General features: G+C 33.3%; 1 protein-coding gene across 4 annotated transcripts in view; it reads right to left on the bottom strand.

The window, feature by feature from the left end:
* The window catches only part of FSTL5 (follistatin like 5), a 718,252-nt gene that overhangs the window by 100,312 nt on the left and 592,642 nt on the right, over positions 1-25,298 (bottom strand). For 2 of the 4 annotated variants that reach the window (XM_008519642.2, XM_008519643.2), the window contains exons 11-12: positions 13,288-13,314; positions 2,935-3,053 (exon numbers count right to left, since the gene is read on the bottom strand). In XM_008519642.2, the coding sequence (XP_008517864.2) occupies positions 2,935-3,053; positions 13,288-13,314 (146 nt within the window). The remainder of the gene's footprint in view (positions 1-2,934; positions 3,054-13,287; positions 13,315-25,298) is intronic. The other 2 variants (XM_008519644.2, XM_008519645.2) reach the window with 1 other exon arrangement.

Here is a 25,298-nt window from a genome sequence, read left to right as displayed (position 1 = left end):
ACATAAAAATATGTCATTCTTTTATGGTACAAGCAAATGTCTCTATATTCTGCATTTAACAATTATAAGCAGAACAAAGTTTTAGCCATTTCATCATTCTCTATATTATTCTTAGTGCTTTAAAAATATATTGGTCAGCTGAAATGTACTTTTATTTTAATTTCAACATCCAAAGCAGTAGAAATGTTATAAATTTTTTAAAAACACACTATTTGATAGTTGCTATATTCCTAAAAATACAAATCTGGTTTTTATTACTCTTTATTGCTTACTCTTCCATTAGAGTATAGAAATTTTTGTAAATCTTTGTTTTATATAATGTAAGACTGTCAACTTTCTTTTCTTTTTTTTTTTTAAGACTGGCACCTGGGCTAACAACTGTTGCCAATCTTTTTTTTGTTTTTTCTGCTTCATCTCCCCAACCCCCCCAGCCCCCCCACCCCCTCACCCGCTCACCCCCTCACCCCCGTAGACAGTTGTATATCTTAGTTGCATGTCGTTCTAGTTGTGGGATGTGGGACACCGCCTCAACGTGGCCTGAGGAGCCGTGCCATGTCCGGGCCCAGGATCCGAACCCTGGGCCACGGCAGCGGAGTGCGGGAACTTAACCAGTCGGCCACGGAGCTGGTCCCTCAACTTTCTATTCTTATATTTCTTTTCATTTTGCAATGTGCATTTCTAGCAAAATCCTATATGTGAGATGACTGTAAGATTTCCAGGGGCTACGACTTCGAAACTCCGATGCAGTAAATTAGTTCTTAACAGCCAATTATCCCTGCTTTGTCACTGTTGATGTGGATAAGGTTGATGTGTACGCTTATGGATAAGGGTTCTCAGATAGAAGGAAATGAGTTAAGGCTGTCATCTCTGGTGTTTGGTTTGTACCTCCCCTTCAATTTTTAATTTTTATAGAAAATTATATATAATTCATACAAATTTTATATATATAATTTCTCTCTATAGATATAGATATAGAGATAAATATACACAATTCTATATAGTTCTTACTGTAGCCGTTTTAGGAGGAAATATTCAAAAGCTTTGAAGAGAGGGAAATTCTGGTGAGTAAACTTTACATCCCTGTTGTCCAGACTCGTCACAAAACTGTCACATCAAGTTTTTGCTTGCTTTTTCAGATTTAGATTCCATACAGTTAAATTAATTCATCCAGAGCCATCAAAAAATGTTCCGGAAAAGCACGTTCTTTAAGACTTGAGTCAAACCGCATCGAACCATTTACTGATACTCTGGAATAGTACATATGTAGTGGACAAAGAAAATTCTTTGCCTCTAAATTTGCAAGTCAGATTCATGAGGTTACAGTTTTGTGATGACAAGTATGAATTTCACAGATTATCTTTTTAGTATTAGTAACTGAGGTTTCAGAATCTGTGATGTAACCGACACAGCTGTGTCAGTTAGCTGCAAAACTGCTAGTCCTGCAGGACTCAAAGAGAAACACTCTCCCAGAAAATCATTTTGCTTTTATTTAAATAACCATTTAGGTGCCACATTTTCTATACCCGTGTGATAGCCCAGATTTCTTATCCAAAAGGTTTTTATAAAAATATGAATGTGGTATAAAATTGAATGATTTGCTTTATCACAAGAAAATACTTATGATTGTATCTATGTGTTTATTTATTTACACACACACCTTACTCAAAATGAGTTTAGTTAGTATTGATATTATACTACTATAAAACAAAATAAAGTTGCATGGACAATTTAAGACATTCATACTTGTAGTTAAACTATAGCTTAACAAAAATGGTAACAATTCTATTTTGTTATTTACCATATAACTGAAATATTTTTAAATTAAAATGGTTTCATTTGTTTTAAATAATTACAGACATATTGAATTAAATTCTTTCCTTTATTTAAAATAAGACGTCATTAGATTGCTTTGTCCTACAGAATATCTGGAAAGAAGCTGACCTATCTTATCTCACTCATAATTTTTTTTCTTCTCCCCCTTCCAGGGCATGGCTTTCAGATGTAAATTATCTTCATATGTCAATATATGACAACAATATTGAGTAGTGCTAGACTATAAATAAGAGTTGAAAATAAAGGATCTAAGCTATGGTATTAAGTTTCTATTTTATTCATATTTCATGGCCATGCCAACCTTTAAAATGAGCATCAAGGGAGGGTTCCATGATGAGGCCTGCCAAAAACTTATGTTAGGTGTTTGGTGTATGTCTGCACTTGTAGAGAACACATAGGTAACCTTCAATATTACATATTTTGGTGTGCATATATTTATGGGGAGATATATATATAGCCATGGCAATATAAAAATAATTATAATTTCTTCTCTTGCAAAAAAAATACAATACCTAATATGTATAATCAACCATTTTGTCAGATATTCTTTTATTTTCTGAATTCTGTACCAAGATTTTACAGGAAAAACATCTTTATGGGGAAGACAAGGTACACATAAATAAACAAATAAAAGAATTGATATTTTCCCGTATAAATCTAAATCATTCATTCCATTGACACCTCATGAAAAAAGATATGAAGAATAAAAGGGAATCAACATCCATGAGGTATCGATGACACCCCAAATTTCCATCAGATCATCTACACGCTGTTTTCTTTCATTTTGTTAAACTAACTGTTGCCTACCAAAATGGGAGACCGTCTAAATTAAGGAGCAGGTGAAGTTATTAGGTTGTGTTCATTTTTGGTATTTCACTTCTATAGCGTTTATTTTAATTACAAGCAAGTAATTAGGATTACCCAATATATTACTGTCCTCCTCACATATAAAACTGCATAGAGTAACAGCCGATATCATAGTTTTAATATTTTCCTCCAAACACGTCTCATGCATGTATAGATTTCATTGTATTTCCAAAATATAATTCTACTTAACAAAATTGCTGCATAAAAATGCAAAGGAATTTTTTAAATACTTGCCTGAAATCCAAGGAGCTTTTCACTAGGTTTAATGTGCCTCTGAAATTCACATTCTATGGGTTGTATCACTTTGATGCCATCTTCATAAAAAACATAGAACATGTTCCCAATTCCCAGACCTTAGGAATAAAAACACATTCAAAAGTTCAAAAAAAAATTATCAGAAACCTTTACAACCAAAATTCAGTGCCCCACATATTACTGGCAGGAGTTCAATTTGTGAAGTCGTGTAATATTAATAAAGCAAATCATATGAGACCTTTACGGAATGCCCAAGCCACTTTGTGACATTATGCAGACATTCCACTTTATTCTCCCTGATCTGCAATTCAGTGATTTCCTTAATATAATTCAATAAATGTTTCATGTATTTTTAAATAATTATAAATGAAAATTATAAATTTGTTGATGCATAGATTATTTCTGATACCTCCCCTACTTAATTTAGATGTTAACTGAGGAACAAAAGCAGTTTTTATTTATTTATTTATTTACTTATTTATTTTTCCCTAGAAAGATTAGCCCTGAGCTAACATCTGAATCCTCCTCTTTTTTCTGAGGAAGACGCCCTGAGCTAACATCCCTGCCCATCTTCCTCTACTTTGTACGTGGGACGCCTGCCACAGCATGGCTTGCCACGTGGTGACATGTGCACACCGGGGATCCAAACTGGCGAACCTGTGCACTTAAACACTGCGCCACCAGGCTGGCCCCTATTTATTTATTTTTTTTGAGGAAGATTAGCCCTAAGCTAACATCTGTGCCCATCTTCCTCTACTTTATGTGTGGGACGCCTGCCACAGCATGGCTTGCCAAGCAGTGCATAGGTCTGCACCTGGGATCCAACTCAGTGAACCCCAGGCCGCAGAAGCAGAATGTGTGAAATTTACCACTGCGCCACTGGACCAGCCCCTAAAAGTACTTTTTAAAGGATCATATTTATTCTAGTATTGTTATTAGAGTTCCCTAGGGAATATGAAATTTCATTCTGTATAGGAATATAAAGACTTTTGAAACAAAAAGACCAAGTTCCCCAGAGTTTGGAGAATGTGTATTTTCCTAAACCACTTTTTGTAAATATAATCCTACATAGAGATCCTATATATCAATTTTTATACTGGCAGTAATTGGGGTCTATCTCTAGACTTTAAATCTTTAATTTAAGGTCTTAGAAAAATCTCAGTATAATCATTTAAATCTTATTTTTAATTTTTTTCACACTACAGATCTGACTGTGTGGCATCTCAGAAATTCATATCACTTTATAAATGCACACCTACTGGGTGCAGGATCCTACAAATGAGATACCTGGAATGCAGTTAAGGTAAACTGAGGCCTGCATCTGGGGAGCTTCTGCATATTCTTGTGCACCTGTTCTCTTTGTTGCCTCATCTTCTGCCTTGTTCTAACATACCCAGACCTAACCACATATAGTTCTTTCTTTTCCATTCCTCACCTGAGTAGCTCCCTTGCCCCAGTGTACTGGTTTCCACAATCATCTTTATTCAGTCTAATTATATCTTACAAGATTGAGTGATAGCACGTGTTCTTTAGAAGACAAGCAATGACAGTGAAATCTTAGTAGCTCGGAAAGCCAAACTATTGTTGCTTAAGATGTTTAAATTCTAAAAACAGCTACAAAGAGAAAGATAATTTATTTAAATACAAAAAAATCCCATTTTTTATTTTAATTGAGAATACCTGCAAGTTCTGTTAAGTCAAGCCTGAGGATCACAATAAAAATGTATCGATTTGCGAAAATATTTGTTTATTCAACTTAAGCCAAATTTATTCTTATTAATTATGTTCCTGGTTAATTAGAAATTCACCAATTTTTCCCATCTGGCCATGTGTCCATCTATTCTTATGATTTACAGGAAAATATATTCAAACATAATTACAACTTTATTGATGTTTATACATAGTATATAAATATCTTTTAGCAAATGAAATTATTTCTGTCTAATAATACATATACGTTTTAAGTGACCTCAGATTGTTTTGATACATCTTATTATTATTTTATAAATATTTTACAGTACTCACATTTTAATACACACAAGCTTTATCAGTTAATTATATATTATAATTCCACAGAGTATTACATTAGGATGGTATATTACTGATCATAATAGAAGTGGCAAAAACTAAATTCAATTTACATATATATATATATATATTTTTTTTTCTAGAGGAAGATCAGCCCTGAGCTAACATCTGCTACCAATCCTCCTCTTTTCTGCTGAGGAAGACCGGCCCTGAGCTAACATCCGTGCCCATCTTCCACTACTTTATATGTAGCACTACTACCATAGCATGGCTTTTCCAAGTGGTGCCATGTCCACACCAGGGATCTGAAGCAGCAAACCCCAGGCCACCAAAGCAGAACGTGCAAACTTAACCCCTGCACCACTGGGCCAGCCCCAGCAAGTTATATTTTTAATAAAAAAAATTTAGTAGTTGTCAGCTATTATTTATAATTAATAGCTGTGCGTAAATAAATATAAATTCTGTGCCCAAAGGATTTAACAAAAAAAACAACGCTTTTTATGCAAAAATATTTGTATCAGCAAGCTTCCACATAAGATTTATGTGTGCTATATATCAATGACTATTAATTTAACGTTATTGGTTATTGAAACTTCTGAACATAACCAAGTCATAACGTAACGTCTGCTTTTCAGTTTTCAGTTGTCAGTTACATACTGTTTGATGATTATTACAAAGCTTATAACGTTTTTTTTTTAAAGATTGGCACCTGAGCTATCAACTTGCCAATCTTTTTTTTTTCCTTTTTTGCTTTTTCTGCCCAAATCCCCCCAGTAGATAGTTGTATACTTTTAGTTGTGGGTCCTTCTAGTTGTGGCATGTGGATTGCCGCCTCAACATGGCCTAAGCGGCGCCATGTCAGCGCCCAGGATCGAACCAGGGACACCCTGGGCTGCGCGTGAACTTAACACGCGGCCACGGGGCCGGCCCCCCTTATAACATTTTTGAATGAATGTCACTCTGCTCTTCAACTGCTGCAAAATTCTGCTTCACAATCAGGAATTTGAATATGTTTGAACCTGACACTCGTCTAAATCCAGATTATTTTCAAAGTTTCTTGAAATATTTCCTGCCCTTACTCCTATGGATACTTTTATTATATTATGTTACCATATTCTGTACATAATCAGTGGGATTCCACTACATTCCTGCTGAGGAAATTTTGAGCTGTATTTTCCTCTAGAGCCCACTTAATCCCTCCAAATCACTTGTTCAAATCTGATAGTCTATATTCCTGCTCTTTAAAATACGAATCACACATCAGCATTTTTCAAAGCATAAACTACTTTCCAGGATGCAAGTTATTGAAAAAATACAGATATCATAAAGGAGGGTTTAGTTTGCTTTTGCATTTTATTATTTTCAGTAGGAATAGAACTCCTTAGTGTTTATGAAATAGTAATGCCAACAAAATACTATACATAAATATATTAGCTAAAATAATAATTATCGACTGAACAGCTATATATCAATCACTCTGCTATGAAATCACTTTACCTATCCCTATAGAGCCCTTTATGAGTTCCTCCCCTCCCCACCCACAGGAGGTATAATTTACCTTTTATTTTTTTTCTAGACATATTTTGTTCATGCAAAGTTTTATTTAGATTTTAGCAGCAGAATTTATGATCTGAATATAAGATGCAGATGTGTTTCTTTTTAAATTTTCTGCTGTAATATTGTATATATATGCATTTATTATGAATACACTCAGCATAGGATAATATAAATTGTCTGATGATGGAGAAGTTGGTCAGTGAAACATACAGATTTTCATTTGGGGCATTCACTAGCTTTATTTGTAGAGAAAGCAATAACATATTTGTGTATATTTGGTATAAGAATTAAGTTTCTACATCTTAACTTTTTTTTTTAATGGAAGAATGTAACAAAGGGAAATAAACTCCATTCTCTGGATTCAGACAGTTCAGAGACACATCACGGCTATAGAACTTACTGTTGTACCATGGGAATGTTGTTTAGTCTGTGTCTTGATTTCCCCATCTCAAACTCAGAGGTAATTATTGTACTTACATCATGCTGCTGTAGTAAGAATTAAATAAGGTGGAGAAAGTAAAACATTTACCCAGAGTGACTGGCACACCATAAGATCTCAAGAAAGAGTAACTGTCACTATTTTTATGACTGACATTATCTCTTCTTTGAAACATTAATGGATAAAAATCAAATAATGACATGGTGTATAACCAGAATTTCATTACTGTTCTCATGTTTTCCTCAAATCTATACTGTGAGATATACTGTTAAATTTCAGTTTTCTATGATATCAAATTCTATGAATCCATGAGCTTGCTAAAGGATCAACTTCATTTTCTACTAGAGAAGTTCTCAAGGTTGATCCTGTCAGTGGGTTTGCAAAGTGAAAACTATTTTCATAATAATACTGAGACATCATTTGCATTATTTTCTCAGTCTCACAGATTAGATCCTCACAAATGTAGAGTGTAGTTTTCGACAGGCTACATGACATGTGATGTCATGAGTGAAATCACAACAATTCAATGCAGAAGCAGAAACAGGAATCCAGCATCTTGTATTCAGTCAGACACTGAAAAAGATTTGCAGAATATAAAACAATGTGAGCCTGCTCATTGTTTTGTTGGAAATATAGCTTTAAAAATAATGTGTTATTTACGGCTACAGGTAATAAGTTTATTATGGTTATTTTTAATAAATTACAAAATACACATTTAAAATTTTCTGTTTTAATTCTAATATGGTAAATATAAGTGGACAGAAATAACTCATATGAACAAAAGCTCTTTGAGTTCTCAATAATATGGAAAAGTGTAAAAGGAGTGTTGAGTTGCAAAAAGTTTGATAACCATGAGGGTTCGATTACAATTCTATCCTCACTAATGCCTTCTATTGTGGAGATTACAAAAGTTCTTGATCTCAGTGAAAGTTTCACCACTCTAGTCACAGGAAAGACTGGCAAAATGTGCAGGCTGTTTTTTCTTTTTCCATCCCCTGGTGAAGACAGACATAGGTACTTTGTCTTTTCCAGGTCGATTGTTAATCTAAGGGAGTATGGTGGCTCTAGAAACTGATTCATAATTCGTTTGTTCCTTTTGAGCTTTCTTTTTGCTTTGTTTTTCTTTCTATGCAGAGAAGGACATAAGCAGGAATTACTTGCAGTCTCATAAGAGAGAAGAATTTCCCAGAGGATTTTTAAACCAATACTGCACCTTTAAATACATGAAATGGACTGAGAAAAAATGGTGTAATACACATTCTTGTTTCAATCCTTTGAGGACAGCTGCTCAAGAATAATAGTGTATTGTGATAATACAATTATTTATTATATATAGCCTGTATATTACTTAATTTATATCAACAATAAAATTTGGTTAATTTTTTTGGGGGGAGATGAGGAAGATTGGCCTTGAGCTAACATTTGTTGCCAATCTACCTCTTTTTGCATGAGGAAGATTGTCGCTGAGTTAACACCTGTGCTAATCTTCCTCTATTTTGTCTGTGGGATGCTGCCACAGCATGGGCTTGATGAGCAGCGTGTAGGTCCACACTCAGGATCCAAACCCACGAATCCTGGGCTGCTGAAGCAAAGCGTGCAAATTTAACCACTACGCCCCTGGGCCGGCCCCAAAATTTGGTTAATGTTTGATTATTGGATAAATATTTAAGTCAATAACAAAAGAGATTTTGTGGTGATGTTTGTCTTCCCCCGACTTAGATTGCCATTACTTTAGCATTTAAGTTACGGTCAATAGCAATTTATGATTCCACGGTGCAGTGATTTGATAACTAATCACAGATGATTCAATAAGTTTTGGTGTTATATAAAGTTCTTTATTTAGTGATATTATTCTTTTCACTTTTGAATGATCCTAAACTTACTCATCTCTTTTTTGAAGTATAGAAGAAATCTTTTTAGCTAAAGAAAAATATAGTCAGGAATAGATGGTATACATGGCATTTCTCACCCTGAATAACTCAGCAGAGATAGATTTTTGGTTCATGAATGTTCCCATTTTTTATATTTTTATCTTTAGAACTGAAAAGCTTTTCACACACAGGAACATCATACCATTGTACCTCAATAAGATCTTTATGTGATGTTCCACTAAAATAAGACTAGCGCTTTCATTTTTGCTAGAAAGTTTTTTGAGAGTGATTATGTCAATCTCCTTATTAGGTACTATTAATCCAGGAAGAATATTATCTAAAACTATTCCTTTTGAGTCATTGGACAATTTCCTGAACTTCCAAAGATAGGCTGGAAAAACTGAATAGAAATCTGCATGGTTGATTTCACATTTAATAATTAACATAGCAAAGCTTATAACATAATAGAGTATTTGTTATATAATTAATACTAGTGCAACCATATATATACTTATAGATATGCACACACATGTATGTGTGTACACATGTACACAGACATATATATGTATACATATATACACATATATCTGCAAAAGGATATCTCTTGTCAGGTCACTTTTCTGATTTGAAAAACTTTTTTATAAGAGAATTTAAAATGCTAAAACAGTTAGGCTGACATTAGTTTTTAACAGAAAGAGTAGCAAACTGGCCAGTGGAAATGGTGACAGCTTGATCACAGTTTCAGTGGCATCATGTACTAGCCGTTGGAAGGCTTGGTCTCTACCTCCCCCAATTCGATGACTTTCTAAGTTTCATGCATTGGGAAACTTTATGCTGTGAAAATGCTCCTTTTGCATTTTAAATATTTCTTCAATATTACTGTGAGGCAGTAATCAGGTCCTGAGAACCTTAGCTTTTTTTTTTTTTCCCCTCTAAAAATAATTATACAAGAGGCTTATGGAACACACTAAGTAGGCACCTATATTATTCTGTATTTCCCAACCTCATCTGCAATGTATAATTGTCTGGCCAATGAAACTGTGAATGTTAGGCTGAAGGAGTTAAGAGCTGACCTATTTCTAGATCTCTTTCTTCCCCACCTTGGCCATATTATATATCACAAAGCTAATCAGATTATGATGTACCATGTAAACTTTGTTGTAAGATTTCACTACAATTTCTAGAAATTTCTACCTTGTGTTGGTTAGTGTTAATTAGCCCAGCTGATATAGTGATTTACTTTATTTCTATAATATATTTGTTGTGAAGAGATTAATAAATATTTACAAAGGTTAGGACAGTCAATTTTTATAAATATAGAAAATAATTTTTTGCTTTCAAATCATTAGATATCACATCAAACCAGTATTTCCCAAAGTAGATTCTATTTGATGTTGATCCTGCAGATATCCATCAAAATAATTCCATGTTATAATAAATTTAGAAAATCCTATGTTATATAATGAACCACCTTACATCCGTCCTTGGAGTTTGAAGTTTGCATATTTAAAAGTTCAGACCAATCTTGCAGTGAATAAAATGGTTTAACTTCCTGTGATTCAGTGCTTATAATAAATGAAAACACTTACTATTAAGTTAGACCATATAACATATACTCAAACTGTTGTCCACTAGGAAATATTTTATTAGATTATATTTGATTACAAGGTCATAAAACTATTGCAGAAGAAAACCAATCATACTGAATCTTTTAATGTGTATTTTAAAATCACATAGTAAAATTAGTTGTCAGTAAGAACAATTTAGCCTTTAACTTACTAGATTAAACCCTCTTTAGGGTAGAAATTAGATCTTATCTTTATATTTCCAGTGCTTTCAAAGTGCTTGACATTTAATAGGCTTGTTAAAGCATTTATCAATAAATGAGTGAAACATTGTCTCTCTACACTCCTGCAAACTACAATGATGATTACAGAAGAAGAACTGAAAAGAGAACTCAGAAAAAAGAGAGGAGAATGTGCTTCCAGCTTAAATATCCATGTGATTATTAAGATAATATATATTAAATTCAGTAAAATTGATTTAAAGAACAAAGTTCTGGCTAAGCTAGATTCTTATGGTCATGTTTAAAAAATAATTTTTCAGTTAAGCAAATATTATAGTTTTAACACTTGCATATAAGTAAAATGAAGTTATGAAAGGTATTATCATTTTCAACTCTCCTTCCATTACTAATCTTAAAATGCCTGAAATTCTTCAATTGGTTCTCTCTGGGATAAATTTCCCTTGGAGGGTGAAGAGACAAGCTTACAAACAGAAAGCCCTGCTAGAGCAGAAATAAAAGTGGATCTCAGAAATATTTGAGATGTATATAGATATAGATAGACATAAAACAAGAAATATTTCTTATTTGTTATTATCCTATCTTTTAAAAATAGAGGTGGAAATTTGCTTTGAAAGCTTCAGTTGGCTATTATTTTAATTAATTTTTATGAAATAATTCTACACACTGTTGGAGTTCAGTGATTCCTCAAGCTGGTTGATTATCTCTGGCCATCATTACTATTATTACATGCAATCATTTCTAATTGTAATGCCTTGCCAATAGCTGTGGCATTATAACAAATAGTTTAGAGATGCCTGTGAATCTAAATCAAGCTTATTATTTTCTCAAATATATTATTTTAAATCTTGTTTATTCTAAAAAATAAAAAAGGACTCTGATGATAATTTTACATGAAATAAAAGATTTTAAAAATTTACTTAAAGTCATTTCTTGTGTATGTCTTAAAATTATCTGCAAAATATACTAAATAGCTATTTTTTCTCAAGTACACATTCTGTGTCAAACAAAGACATGAACCTTGTAGGACATTTGTTCCACGCCAAAACGTCCTTTACATGTGGTCCTTTCCAAAACGTCCATGAGTAATTTAGTCCATTCCAAATGGTTCTGGATAGGATCCAATATCAAGGACCTTTTGGCATGGACCAAATATCTGATGGACATTTTGGATAGGACCAAATGTCTGTTATTATCATCATGAAGATTAAACACATCATTGATTGATGGAGAATAATTATTGAGAGTATACATTTTCAAACACTAACAGAAGAAAAATTTAAATAGATAAAAATGGTTTTATATAACAAATCTTCGTGTGATCTTAATTAACTGGAGGTCTCCTACACTTCTAGGGGTAGCCTGAAGAATATTATATTATTATTAAATATTAGCTATTAAAAACTAATATAAAATTTTTCTCAGAAATTAACCAGCGAAGCCAGATCCTTGGTACCTGGTCTCTGACTACTTAGGTTTTGTTCCTTTCATTACAATTGTAAAATAAAATTACTTTTTTAAATGCCCAGAGAAATTTTTATTTGCTCTCAGGAAGGAAGAGAATATAAAGAAATGTTGTCTAACAGATGTGTTAATGCTAGTTTCAGTAACACTTGAATTTGTAAATTCAAATGTGAAATATCTAAGTGGAACAAGATGAGAAGGCATAGTTACACCAGAACCTCTTTAGTAAGCCCGACTTTACAGGAGCCTACATGAAAGATTCGAGGAGCAACAAATACCAAGGACAAAAACAAAAGTGGTATGCCTCATCATTGAGAACAAAATTGAGATGGCTAAATTCCGGAATTACCTGAAGGTTATGAGACATGGTCCTCACAGTAGCAGTGACTACAGGTCATATAGGAAGCTATAATTAGGGAAGAGGAAGTTTGTCTAGGATAGACTGTGAAGGCAATGATTTTAGCCATTGCTTACTACGATTGTAAGGATGACTTGTGCACATTTTTATCCTAAGAATTGAACTAAAGCACATGGGATATTTGAGCACCTGGTCAAATACTTTCTTCCAAGACTTTATCATTAAGAAAAACAATAACAATAACAATAATAAATAACAGTAGATACCATGTATTGAGTGTAGACTGTATTTAAGGAACTGATAACAACCCTACTGTGTATTAACAGTTGTCCTGATTTTTGAGATAAGAAAATTGTGATGTAAAGAGGCCCTAGGCTATATAGTGGTAGAGATCGGATTTGAATCTAGGTCCTTCAAGTTTATAACCTATTTTCTTAAACAATTTATTATATTACCTTCATAAGACACTAGTTTTTAAATTTTCCTTTTGATAATCTAAATCAGGGTTTATTATATACATTCTGTTTAACTAAGTTTGCTTTTATTTCTTTGACTTACTTTTATACCCTGAAAAGTATTTCAATATATTGTAATATAACTTCCTAGTTACATATCAATAATAAATCAAGTTGATGAGGAATGAGAAATATTTTTAACGGTAGCACATTTATAGAAGAATATTGACTTATAATCAAATAAAAATGTTGAGTCAACATCAAAACAAGGTAATTATTAAGACTGATGGTTAACACATCTACTAAAAATTAAGCAAAATAATCATAACAATAAGAAACATAATGGAATTTAGTACCTTCTTCTCTCCATAATATGTTAGCTACTGCAGCATGTGAAAAAGAAAAAGGAGAGGAAAAAATGAGTAAAGAGAACTTCAATTGCATAGTAATATAAATAACTATTAAAGAGGTAACAATCTCTAGGATAGAACATGTACGTAAAAGGAGTGACTGTGAATTCAACAAACTAAATTAACAAAATAGTAAAACACTGAGACTAGCTAATAATGCTCTGTTCATTTCTTGAAACAGCCAATTCTTCTTTGGAATACAGATTTTGTTAATAAAGAACATTTTGTGCATCACTAAAAAGAATGGGAATGGGATATTTAAGTTAATTTTATTGAAATACATCTTTAGAACAAGCATTGGTAGTTAAAACTATTTATTTATTTGACAGTATAGTTAGAAGTTACTAATTAAAAAGCTGTATTTTTAAAATTCTCCATAATCACAATATGTAATATTCCTACATAATATGCAATATTTCTGAGCAAGAAGACTTCTTGTCAATACAGGATTTTGAACACAGAAGTGACCTATTTTTAAGTAGTATATGTTTCCACTTTTTAAACCAGATGGAATGAAATATATCTAAATATATCTTGCTTATTTCAATGCACAATAATGAGTCATCTTAAATTGTTTCTGGAAATAGGTTTATTAGACCTTGGATAGGGACCAAATCAATAGAGAGTTAAATATTAAGATAAAGATAAAGAGCAAATATCAATTAGAAATATTCTTGAGGAAATCTCTGCCTCTCTTACTAATTGAAAGTTTCCCAAATTCTATAGGTTTTCAAGGCAAAATACTTTAAGAGTAACTAATGGAAAATCTTATACACATCTAATTATTCCATGAATATTTTAACCCTATTAAAGCATAATCACTTTTTTTAAAAAAACTGAATCCCCCCAGTGAATGTAGCAGGATGTAGCAGTCTAGCACTCCTAGGTGGAGGCTGAAGGCCCAAGTCATGCAGGTTTCAGCACCTGCTATATTTTTTAAAATAAACTTTTGGAGAGTAAGCACCTTTTGTGATTCTTGGTGTTTTTAATTCCTTAATAATATTTATTCAAATATGCATGCATGATACATATATCCTTTCAGGACATTTTGTGGTGCTGTTCTTGTTGCCTACAGTGTGTTTGCAATGACTATGAAAAGGATAGATCCTATTCGCAGGAAGAGGACATAGACTTTCAAGGACAAAGAACCAGGCTAACAAATAATTACAACCATGTGGCAGCTGCAATCAAAGAAACAAAACTCAGGCTCAGGGGCTAAGGATATGACAGAATGATCATCTCTGGGGCAAAGGCTGGGCAGTGGAGGGACAGCTTCATTGGATTGGTGATGCTCAAGCAAGATAATGTTACCCAAGCTTACAAGAAGGATGTCTGGTGCAGGGGGGTCAAAGACATTCAAAGTATACCAACATATTCAGAGGGATTTCAGTAACTGAGTATATTTGAAGGGCAAAATTGATAGAAGATGAGGCCAGACAATTCGTCCTTGATAATATCAAGAAAGCCTTTTGTACACATTGCAAAGGAGATTAAATTTTCTTCTGTAGGCTCAGGAAAGATGGAGCCATGATTAGACTTATCAGTATTTTTCTGGCTTATTAAAAAAGGTAACTGGATATATTTTCCATCATATTTCCATCCATTCACTGAGTGAATATTGAGTGAGTGCCTAGCATGTGCCAGACATTGTATTCAGTGCTACAATACACAGATTAGAACAGGCCCACTCTCTGGGTTAATAGCGTTTATATTCTAATGAGGAGACAAAAAAAATCAGTATTCAAATAGGAAAAAATTTCAAAATTGCAAATTTAATGTGTTATGAAAGAGAGGAAGAGTAATGTGAATGCATTTAAAAGGTGGATTAGACATAGTTGGTAAAACTGGAGGAAACTTCCCTAACGATACTGTTGAAGGTGATGTCTAATAGATGAATAAGAGTGAACTGGGTGAGGATTGTAAGGATGAGATTTCCAGATATAGGAAAAAGCATGCACAAATCCTAGTGGCATATGCAAACACTGTTATTTTAAAGGACTAAGGACAGAGATATTTTTAAGATAGGCAATCATTTATGAGAAAAAAATACATGGTTTGTGATATTAACATCAGATAACTTAAAATTCAAGGCACTACATATTGAACTTAAAGTCATGTAAGTTAAAAACATAGCATTACAATATGAGGCAAAAACTATTAAGACTGGATACAAAAATGATATATCCACAATCATATTCTGCTTCTTTAACTCATCACTGTTAGCATTTGAAAAGTGAAGAGAAGACAAAGTTTCAATAATACAATTATTAAGACTGAATTAGTATTTTTATAATGAATGTTGTAGTATGCAAACAGAAAGTGTCTTCCTTTCAAGTTTTCTTGAAAGATTTTCAAGAGTGCTCAGAAAGTAAACTAGAAAATAAAAAGTCTCTATTTTTTATGTATATTCCAATAAGCATTAATAGTTTAGACATTTTCAGACAACAATAAAGTAAATATGAAATGTATAACAAGCATCTAAATCCAAAAAATTCTTCAATAAATTAAATATTTTAAAAAAATCAAATATAATCACAATTCATATAAAACAACAAAAATGAGAATTTGACAAGTGGACGCAAAATGTTTTGGCCAAAAGATAATGCATAGACTTAATCGATGCATTACTGAGCAAAATAGATGAGAAAGAGAAAGAAGAGAGTAGAAGGAGGAGGAGGCAGAGAAGGAGCAGAGAGGAGGGAAGAGCAAGGGAAGGAAGAAGAAGGAAGAGAAGGAAGAAGGAAGGAATGACTGTAGCTACAATGATTTGGAATTAATATAGACATTTTGCTGGTAAATTTGATAATCTTATATCATAAAAAATCCAAGGATATATTAATATACCAACTAAACATAAAGAAGAAAATTGAATGAAAATAACCATGGTATCAATTGAAACATTTTCTTAAAATGGTTTCTTCCCAAAATACTCTTAGGGTTTATAGAGATTTTGTTTGCTTGCTTGTTTGTCTTTTTGCTGAGGAAGATTTGCCCTGAGCTACCACCCACACCAATCTTCCTCTATTTTGTATGTGGGTCACCTCCACGGCATGGCCACCGATGAGTGTTGTAGGTCTGCACCTGGGAACTAAACCCAGGCCACTGAAGTGGAGTGCACTGAATTTAACCACTAGGCCACAGAGCTGGCTCCAGGTCTGTAGTTTTTATGATGAGTATTTATTGACATTCAAGAATCATATACTTCAAATTGTATTAAATATTGTTAGAATATCAATTAAGATGGAAACATTGGTATTCATTTTATAAAGTCAGCAAAAGTGATGGCAATAATCGATAATAGCAGCAGAGCAAAGGGAATTATAGGACAAATTCACTAATGACAAAAATTGTAAACAAAATGAAAGCAAAATTCACCAGGATATTAAAAGTTTGATCATAGACAGGAATCCTGTTGGAATTAAAAAATGATCTGGTAGGAATTTAGTTAAGAAATCAATTAATTTAGTACAATATTTTAGTATAGCTAATGAGAATAATCAATATAATTTAAGTAAACAAATATAATCTGATAAAGTGCATCACATATTACTAAGTGTAATATAAATACTCTCAGTGATCTAGTAAACTGAGTAGAGGCATATTTCATAGTAATGAAAAATTAACAAACACCAGAATAGTAAGCTGAGAGTCAAACTAATGGATTGTGGTTGTCATCAGAAATTAATTTTTTATGAACTAGACAATTCATTAAGCCAAGAAATAAATATAAATTGTATAAGAAATATAAATTAGAAAATAAAATAATCAAAATGTGAAGATAAAATGAGTCACAAAAGAATAAATTAAAAGTACACATAAAGTTAGTAAGAAAGTTCAGTTAAGTGACAAGATAAGAACACAAAAAAACTATATTCTTACATAAGAATTAGAAAATATAATGCACTTTATTTACATAGCTCAAAACATAATGTATCAATAATATACCAAAACAAAAAATATAGCAAATCAAGTGTAATATTCACCAAAAATACACTGATGGAAAACTATATTATTCCTAGATCAAGAGAATGAATTTTATAAAGACAAAATTTATTTTGAAATTACTAAATTTAAAAATTGCATGTATTATTTTTGTCTATTTAGAGCATGTTCCATTTTATTGTATACAGTTAGAATGTGCATTAAACTTAAAAAAAAATTTGAGAAAAAAATCAAGGATGGTGTCAAGATGGAAGCATAAGTGAACTCTGAACTCACCTCCTCCCACAGACAAAACAAATTCACAACTACTCTTGGAAACATTACCCCTGAGTGAGAACTGAAAACTGAATGAAAAGAACCCCCACAACAAGGGACAGTGCAGACTGAGATGGAAGAGGCAGCAATTCCTTTCTTGGAGGAAAAAAAGCCACCTTTGTGAGCCACAGAGCTTCACAGCCAGTTGGGAGCAATCCTAAGGTACAAAGCCTTCCCCAGAGGAACAGGGGGTCTTAGTGGGGGAGCATTACCACTATAAGCAGCTTTTGGACTGAGCACAACTGAGACGAGTGTTTTAATATCTGGCTTTCCTGGCTACTAACAAGAACAAGGAATACCCCCAGCAAAGCTATCAGATATAAAAGGAAAAAAAACCAGCTCTTAAAGGGCCCACACACAAATTCACTCATTTTAGAAAGCAACCTAAAATCACCAGAAAGAAAGGTGAACAGTCCTTTGGGGAAAAGAGACTCACCTGATAGGTTCTGAGTGCATCTCCATGAGAGATGAGACCTCTCCAGGGACTGAGACATTGGTGGTAGCCATTATTGTGACCTAGTAAAGGCATGCTTACACAGATGCTGGCAGATGCATTGGAGTTCTTCCTCTGGACTGTTAGACCAGGGTCTGCTCCACCCACTAGAGCAAAGATTTAATCCAGCTGAGCCAGGTTAGGCAACATGCCCTAGGGACTGGCCCCACCCAACAGCAAGCACTCAGGCAACTTATGGGTTAAAAAAGGGGCAAAATATCTGAACAGACATTTCTCCAAAGAAGATATACATATGGCCAACAGGCACACGAAAAGATGTTCAACATCACTATCAGGGACATGTAAATCAATACTAAAATGAGATATCACTTTACTGTCATAAGAATGGCTATAATTGGGGCTGGCCCAGTGGCACAGTAGTTAAGTGCACACATTCTGCTTTGGCGGCCCAGGGTTCACTGGTTCGGGTCCAGGGTGTAGACATGGCACCACATGGCAAGCCATGCTGTGGTAGGCATCCCACCTATAAGTAGAGGAAGATGGGCACAGACGTTAGCTCAGGGCCAGTCGTCCTCTGAAAAAAGAGGAGGACTGGCAGATGTTAGCTCAGGGCTAATCTTCCTTGGGAAAAAAAAAAGAATGGCTATAACTAACAAGACAGGAAATAACAGTACTGATATTCCTCAAAAAATTAAGACTACAACCTCCAGATGATCCAGCTATTCCACTGCTGGGTATTTATCCAAAGAACATGAATGGGTAAAGATACATGCACCCCTATGTTCATTGCAGCATTATGAACAATAGCTAAAACTTGAAAGCTACCTAGGTGCCCAACAAGGGAGGAATAGATGAAGAAGATGTGGTATATATACACAATGGAATACTACTCAGCCATAAGAAACAATGAAATCCGGGCATTTGTGACAACATGGATGGACATTGAAGATATTATTCTAAGTGAAATAAGTCAGAGGGAGAAAGTCAAATACCATGTTATCTTACACATAAATAGAAGATAAAAATAACATGGGGCTGGCCTGGTTGTATGGTGGTTAAGTTCACACACTCTACTTTGGTGTCCCCGGGTTTGTAGGTTCAAATTCCAGGTGCAGACCTATACTTTGCTGATTGGGGCATGCTGTGGCAGCATGCCACATACAAAATAGAGGAAGATTGGCACAGTCGTTAGCTCCTGGTCACTCTTCCTCAAGCAAAAAGAGTTAGATTGGCTATAGAAGTTAGCTCAGGGTGAATCCTCCTCACCAAAAAATAAATAAATAAATAACAAAGAAGATAAAAACAACACAAACAATCACTTAGAAACAGAGATTGGATTGATGGTTACCAGAGGGGAAGAAAGAGAGAGGAGTGCCAAAGGGGTGATTAGGCACATGTGTATGGTGATGGATTGTAATCAGTTTTTGGGTGGTGAACATGATGTAATCTACACAGAAATTGAAAGGTAACGATGTACACCTGAAATGTATATGTTATAAACCAATGTTACTGTAATAAAAAAATAAATATACAAATAAATAAATACATACTTCATATTCAATTACGCAGGTATAATAACCAAGTCTCTTTTCCTTATATGTCTTTTCATTATTTTTCTGATTTTTATAGAAATGCATACATACATGGAGATGCTTTTGATATAATATATAAAAATGTAACAATCATTTTAAATCCTATTTATTCATTTATCACATGATGTCTAATATAGTCTTCAAATATATGGTTTTAATCATTATATACTATTCAATTATATGGATTTCTCCCTTTTAAAAATATTATTGTTCATTGTTCATCAATCCAAATTTAGTACCTAGATCAGACGCTAGTATAAATTACAGGAGCTCAACAAGTATTGTTGACATCAATCATATAGATATATGTATATATATACATATATGTGTGTGTGTTCATTGTGGTGATCATCCTTATATGTTATTTCCATTAGTATACATTCCCACAAGATGCATGGGAATGTGTAAAGCCATTGACACATGTTGCCAGGTTGATTTCCAAAAGGTTGTTACCAGCAACCACCAGCAGTCTATGAAAGTATTCATACCACCACACTCAAGGTAGATTATTATGGTATGTGTGTGTACGCATGCACATGTGCACAAGCTTATCAAAAGTGAATATATATTATTATATATATAAATTAAATATAATGTATATTAGTTTGATTATAAATTATATTGAATATGTTTGCAAATATTTTAAGAAAACTTTATGTCTTTAACTCATTATTTCTATTGGGATGTAACTTTTATATTTTTTACATTTTCACAGCTACTTACATGCTGAAAGGGATTTGTTTTGTCATATTACTTTATCCTTCATACGATATATACAAGCTGCCTATAATAAATGCAGGCTTAATCATGCCACCCATTTATTTAAAAACATATAATGCATTGTGTGTGTGTGTGTAAGCTCAAAGTCTTAGCATAGCACATAAGGTCTTCTATGAAATGCCCTTGTAAAATCATGTACCAAATATCAAATCATTTTGAAACTCTTCATCTTTGCTCATACGTTAAATCTGACAGTAATATTCTTACCAGAATTCTTCACCTAATTTTCCACTAGTTGTGCTTTAAACCAGTTTAGTTTTTATCTATAGTTAACCTGTCTGGAACCAAGAGTTTGGGCTAAATGACTTTTTTTTGCTACATATGAAATCCTGTGAAACACCTATTGCATTCCTCAATATACCATAAGTGAATTTTCTGTTCTGAAATCTTTTTATTTAAAATTGGACAATAAAAACCTCAAAGTTACAGACCCTAGTAATTTAATAGTTATTCACAACTTACCTGAAATGTAATATTCTTTCTGAAGATAACATATGCCTTATAATGAAAATGTAGTTCAATGGAACAGATGCCTAGATACTAGTAACAGAATCCTTTATCAATGCCTTCTTTATAAATTGCCTTATTTTATATATTAGGTACTTGCAATTATATTTAAAGTAATGGATCTCATATTAAATATGCTTTCTTTATATGGAAATACATGTGGAGAGTTGAATATTATATAAGCAACAGAAATAAGATTATTAACTACATAGCAGCATGCCATCGTACTGAAAGGCTATTTTCCTTGACAACTCATGTGTAAACTGCTTGGCTTTTCAACTAAATAAATTTTTGCTTGTCCTTGTCTTTGTCTGAAAGTATAAGGTTTCCACTAGTGCAAAACATTTTTTGATAAACTGCATTTATGTAAGAATAACATTTTAGCTAGATGTCTTATTGACTGCTTCTCCTTTTGGATTTAAGAAAGTGACTCAACTTTAGAAGGCAGATGAAAAAGGGCAACGTCAAAAGAAAATGCAGATAAAAATTTAATGTATTTGAAAAAATATATGGTTAGCTTTATGGTAGTTGAAATTTCTTTGTACATATGGAGAATGAAATGAGACATTTAAAACATACTATTTTTAAGATGGAAAGCTATATAAGATATGTCAAGTACATTGCCTGCCATATGCCAAATTCAAAGCCACTTTTAAGTGAAACTGTCACTCTTTTAGCACTGATTGAAGACGATTCTCCCCTGTGACTACACAGATTCCCCACCTAGAGTCTAACATGAGCTGATTAGGCTGTAGTACTCAGCTTACATTAGGGCATACAATGCAGAAAATGGCCAGGAATCTATGATCTGAATTTCTAAAAAGTGATGAGACGGGATAATCAGATCCCTTTGGGGTATAATGTGAATCAAGAAATCATGTTAGAAAACAGAGAACACAGAGAATCGGAATGGTAAGAATGCACAGCGAAAGGCACCATGATGTAGAGTTAGGGCTATGATAATTTGTGATAATGCAGAGAAGGACTCAAGATGTGAAAGGGAGGAAGAGGCTATGCAACCCATGGGCGAGACAGGAGAGGCAGCAGTTGTCTGACTATGTAATGTCAGTTTCTGGCTTCTGGGTGTGGGTACATCTCTGAGTGCTTCACATTGCCAGTTTAAATTTCACATCCATTTTAAAACAACCTACACTTAATCAAACACAGAGAGTCTTGGCAACCAAATCAGTCTGACTGAAACCAAGACAATGTAAGAACTGTTGCCATGTCTAAAGATTAAAGCCATCACACAAAACAAATAAAAATGGATCCATCTTCCTCCAATGCCAAACCAAGTAAGCATACAATCTGCAGTGGTTATTGTACAATGTGTAAAAAGTTATCTCAAATTTAGTGGCTTAAAACGACAAAAAACACTTATGGTTTTGGTGGGGTGGTTTGGCTGGGAGGGTTCTGGTTTGGGATATCTTATGAGGTTCCAGTATCTGCAGGCTTGACTTGGACTAGAAGATCCACCTCCAAGACGGCTCACTTATATGGCTGGCAATTTGCTGCTGGTTGTTGGCAGAAAGCCTCAGTTCTTTGCTATTGGGACTCTCCCCAAGGCTGTTTAAGTGTCTCACTTACTGGCAGTTGGCTTTCCCCAGAATAAGTGATCCAAGAGAGCAAGGCAGAAGCCTTAATGCCTTTTATGACCTGACTTCAGAAGTCATATACCTTCTCCTCCACCCTACTCTATGTGTGGTAGAGACTTGACCCATTCCAATATGGGAAGATACTATAGGGTGTGTATAAAAAGAAAGGAGGATCATTACGACCATCTTGGACACCTTACAATGTTAGTGTAACAGACTGCTTACTAAGCAAACGTTAACTTCAAGAAAATTTTTCTAGCTAATGTCCTCCTAGCCAGACTGTCAATACCTAAGCTTCAATTAATATCGAAATTCTAAGTCCACCACTGTCAGGAAGTGACTTGATTTTGATAATTCTTCACAAATGATTATGGTTTTCATATTATAAACAATAAATAGTGACATTATTAAACAATTGTGGATAATTAGCTGTAGATAGATGGGGGAAAATCTTTGCCTTCTAACTTAGTCATATATTCTATCATTATAAGTAGATGGCAAGCAAAGTTACTTCCTCTTTGGCTTTAACTTCCTCATCTAGAAAACATACTGCAGGGTTAATTAAAGAATTAAAAACATAAAATGATTGTAACATTTTAAGTAGTACGTGACATATAAGGAATTGCTCAATAGATCTTGGCTATATAGTTATACGTATCCTGGGTAGAACTCAAGATAATCATACCTATAGACATTAAATTAATGGAAATGTTGCCAAAACAAAACATTGCATAAAACTATATCCTAACCTATCATTAGGGCTATCAGAGGATTTTCCTTATTATCATCTGAGAAAACAGAATAATTAAAAACATAGAGGGCTATTTGGATTATTAATTAGCATATGGGAAAGGAGAACTTAAAAATAATAGACCTTAAAGCTGTTGCAACACATCATAATTTTTATAAAAGGATATTATTTCTAACAATTTTTATTACTCTTCTCATATTCTGAACGCCTCACTAATATGAATTTAAATGTACATTTAATATATTTATTTTAAATATAATATAATATTAAAATATAAATACTATATTTAAATATAGTGGAAAATAAAAGATATCCAATCTTTGAAGGAAATTGACTATTTTAAAACATTAGTTATCATTAAGATAAACAAAGATTCTTAGATAAATATTTTGTGAGAGAAATTACAATTATAAACCTCAGATGCATTAAACATCCTGGTAGTTAGGGCATTCTGAGTAAATACATAGTTTATAATTCAGTTAAATTTGCTTATATTTAAAGATATTATAAAACAGATTAGTAGCAGGGCAATAAAAGGCAAGGTAATCACTAAAGCGGGCCCGAAACTTAGCGTCTGAAATTTCTAGTTAGTCACAAGGTAAAAAGAAAAAAATATTGGACTTCACACTGTCTGAGAAAGTGTTCATGTAGAAAATGGCATAATGTCTCATAAAACAAGCTGATTATGAGTTAACAGAGGTTAACTTCTTCCTAGAAAAGATTTCTCAAGAAATAGCATGAAATATAACAGACAAATTAGGTAGTATGAAGATTTTATGAGCATTCAATGAGTCAAAAATTTTAAATTGCTTAGAACAGTGCCTGGCACACACACACATACACACACACGTATATGAATACACACACATATGTACACACATCCGTTTCGCAAATACATATTTTTGCTAAACATACAGAGAAACTATCTCCAAAGATAAGAACTTTATATTGTGATTCAACTATGAAGCAACTTGCAGTCATAATATAGTCAATATATCTTGTTTTTTAATGAAGAGTAATAATATAATGTTAGTGTGTCTACAGTGTTGAGGATCAGATATTTAACATGTCCTGTCAGACATTCTTTGTTAAATATTAGGTGCCTCAGCAGGCCAATGACAAGCTCTGCAGTAAATTTGAATTTGTCTCTTATTTATAATTGCTTCAAATACTTACATTGTGTTGATTAAAGTGAAGTCCATATTACTTTTGATTTGCTTTTAGACACAATAAGCACCAGACTTGGCACTCTGTTATAAAAACATAAAACTTGTTTCTCAATCTGTTAAATCCCCATCCTACAAGAATGAGGTCACACATAATTGGATTAAAGAAAAGACTAACCCTAGAACTGAAATTTTCTTCCTCAAAGTACTTTAAATATCTCATCTCTTGTACAATTTCATGATAGAGAACCCAGATATCTGTATTATGCGGTAAAATTTTGATGTAGAAATAGCAATTGGAGAATTACAAACTAATAATATCTTTTTAAAACGAATTTTAGCTTAATCATGGAAGAACTTGTGTTCTTGAATCAGAAAGTATCCTGATGGTCCCAAGAAGATGAGTTAACCGAACACTGGATGTCCCACTTGTTCATTGAGTCGTCCTGTTGGATGGGATGATTTTGCACCAGCCAATTCAACTTTAGCTTGAGGTCTCTCTTACTGTTCTTTCCTAGGATATTTTTCCTTCTCTCCAACTTAATTCTGAAAGTAATACTTATTCAAAAAACATTAGGGTCTTTGTTTTCCTTGCGTTCATGGAGAGGGAACAACAGGTTTTGCCTAAAATGACATCATAAGCTTTAGTTTTGTTCTCAACTCTTCACATATTGTCACTTAATAGTCTATGTTTTCCTAAAATTCTGACGGATATGCTTCTAATTATTAGAATATACCTACCTGTTTTTAAAATATCATTTAGATACAGTAAGTGAAATGCACGGTGTTTTTAATATGATAAATTAAAAATCAGTTCAATAGTATATTTAAAGAAAGAGGAAAATATAATGAAAC

Source organism: Equus przewalskii, chromosome 2, assembly GCF_037783145.1.
Source record: "Equus przewalskii isolate Varuska chromosome 2, EquPr2, whole genome shotgun sequence".
NCBI lineage: Eukaryota > Metazoa > Chordata > Mammalia > Perissodactyla > Equidae > Equus > Equus przewalskii.
Note: the sequence above shows the minus strand (reverse complement) of the source record. Positions and strands in the feature narration are given on the sequence as shown.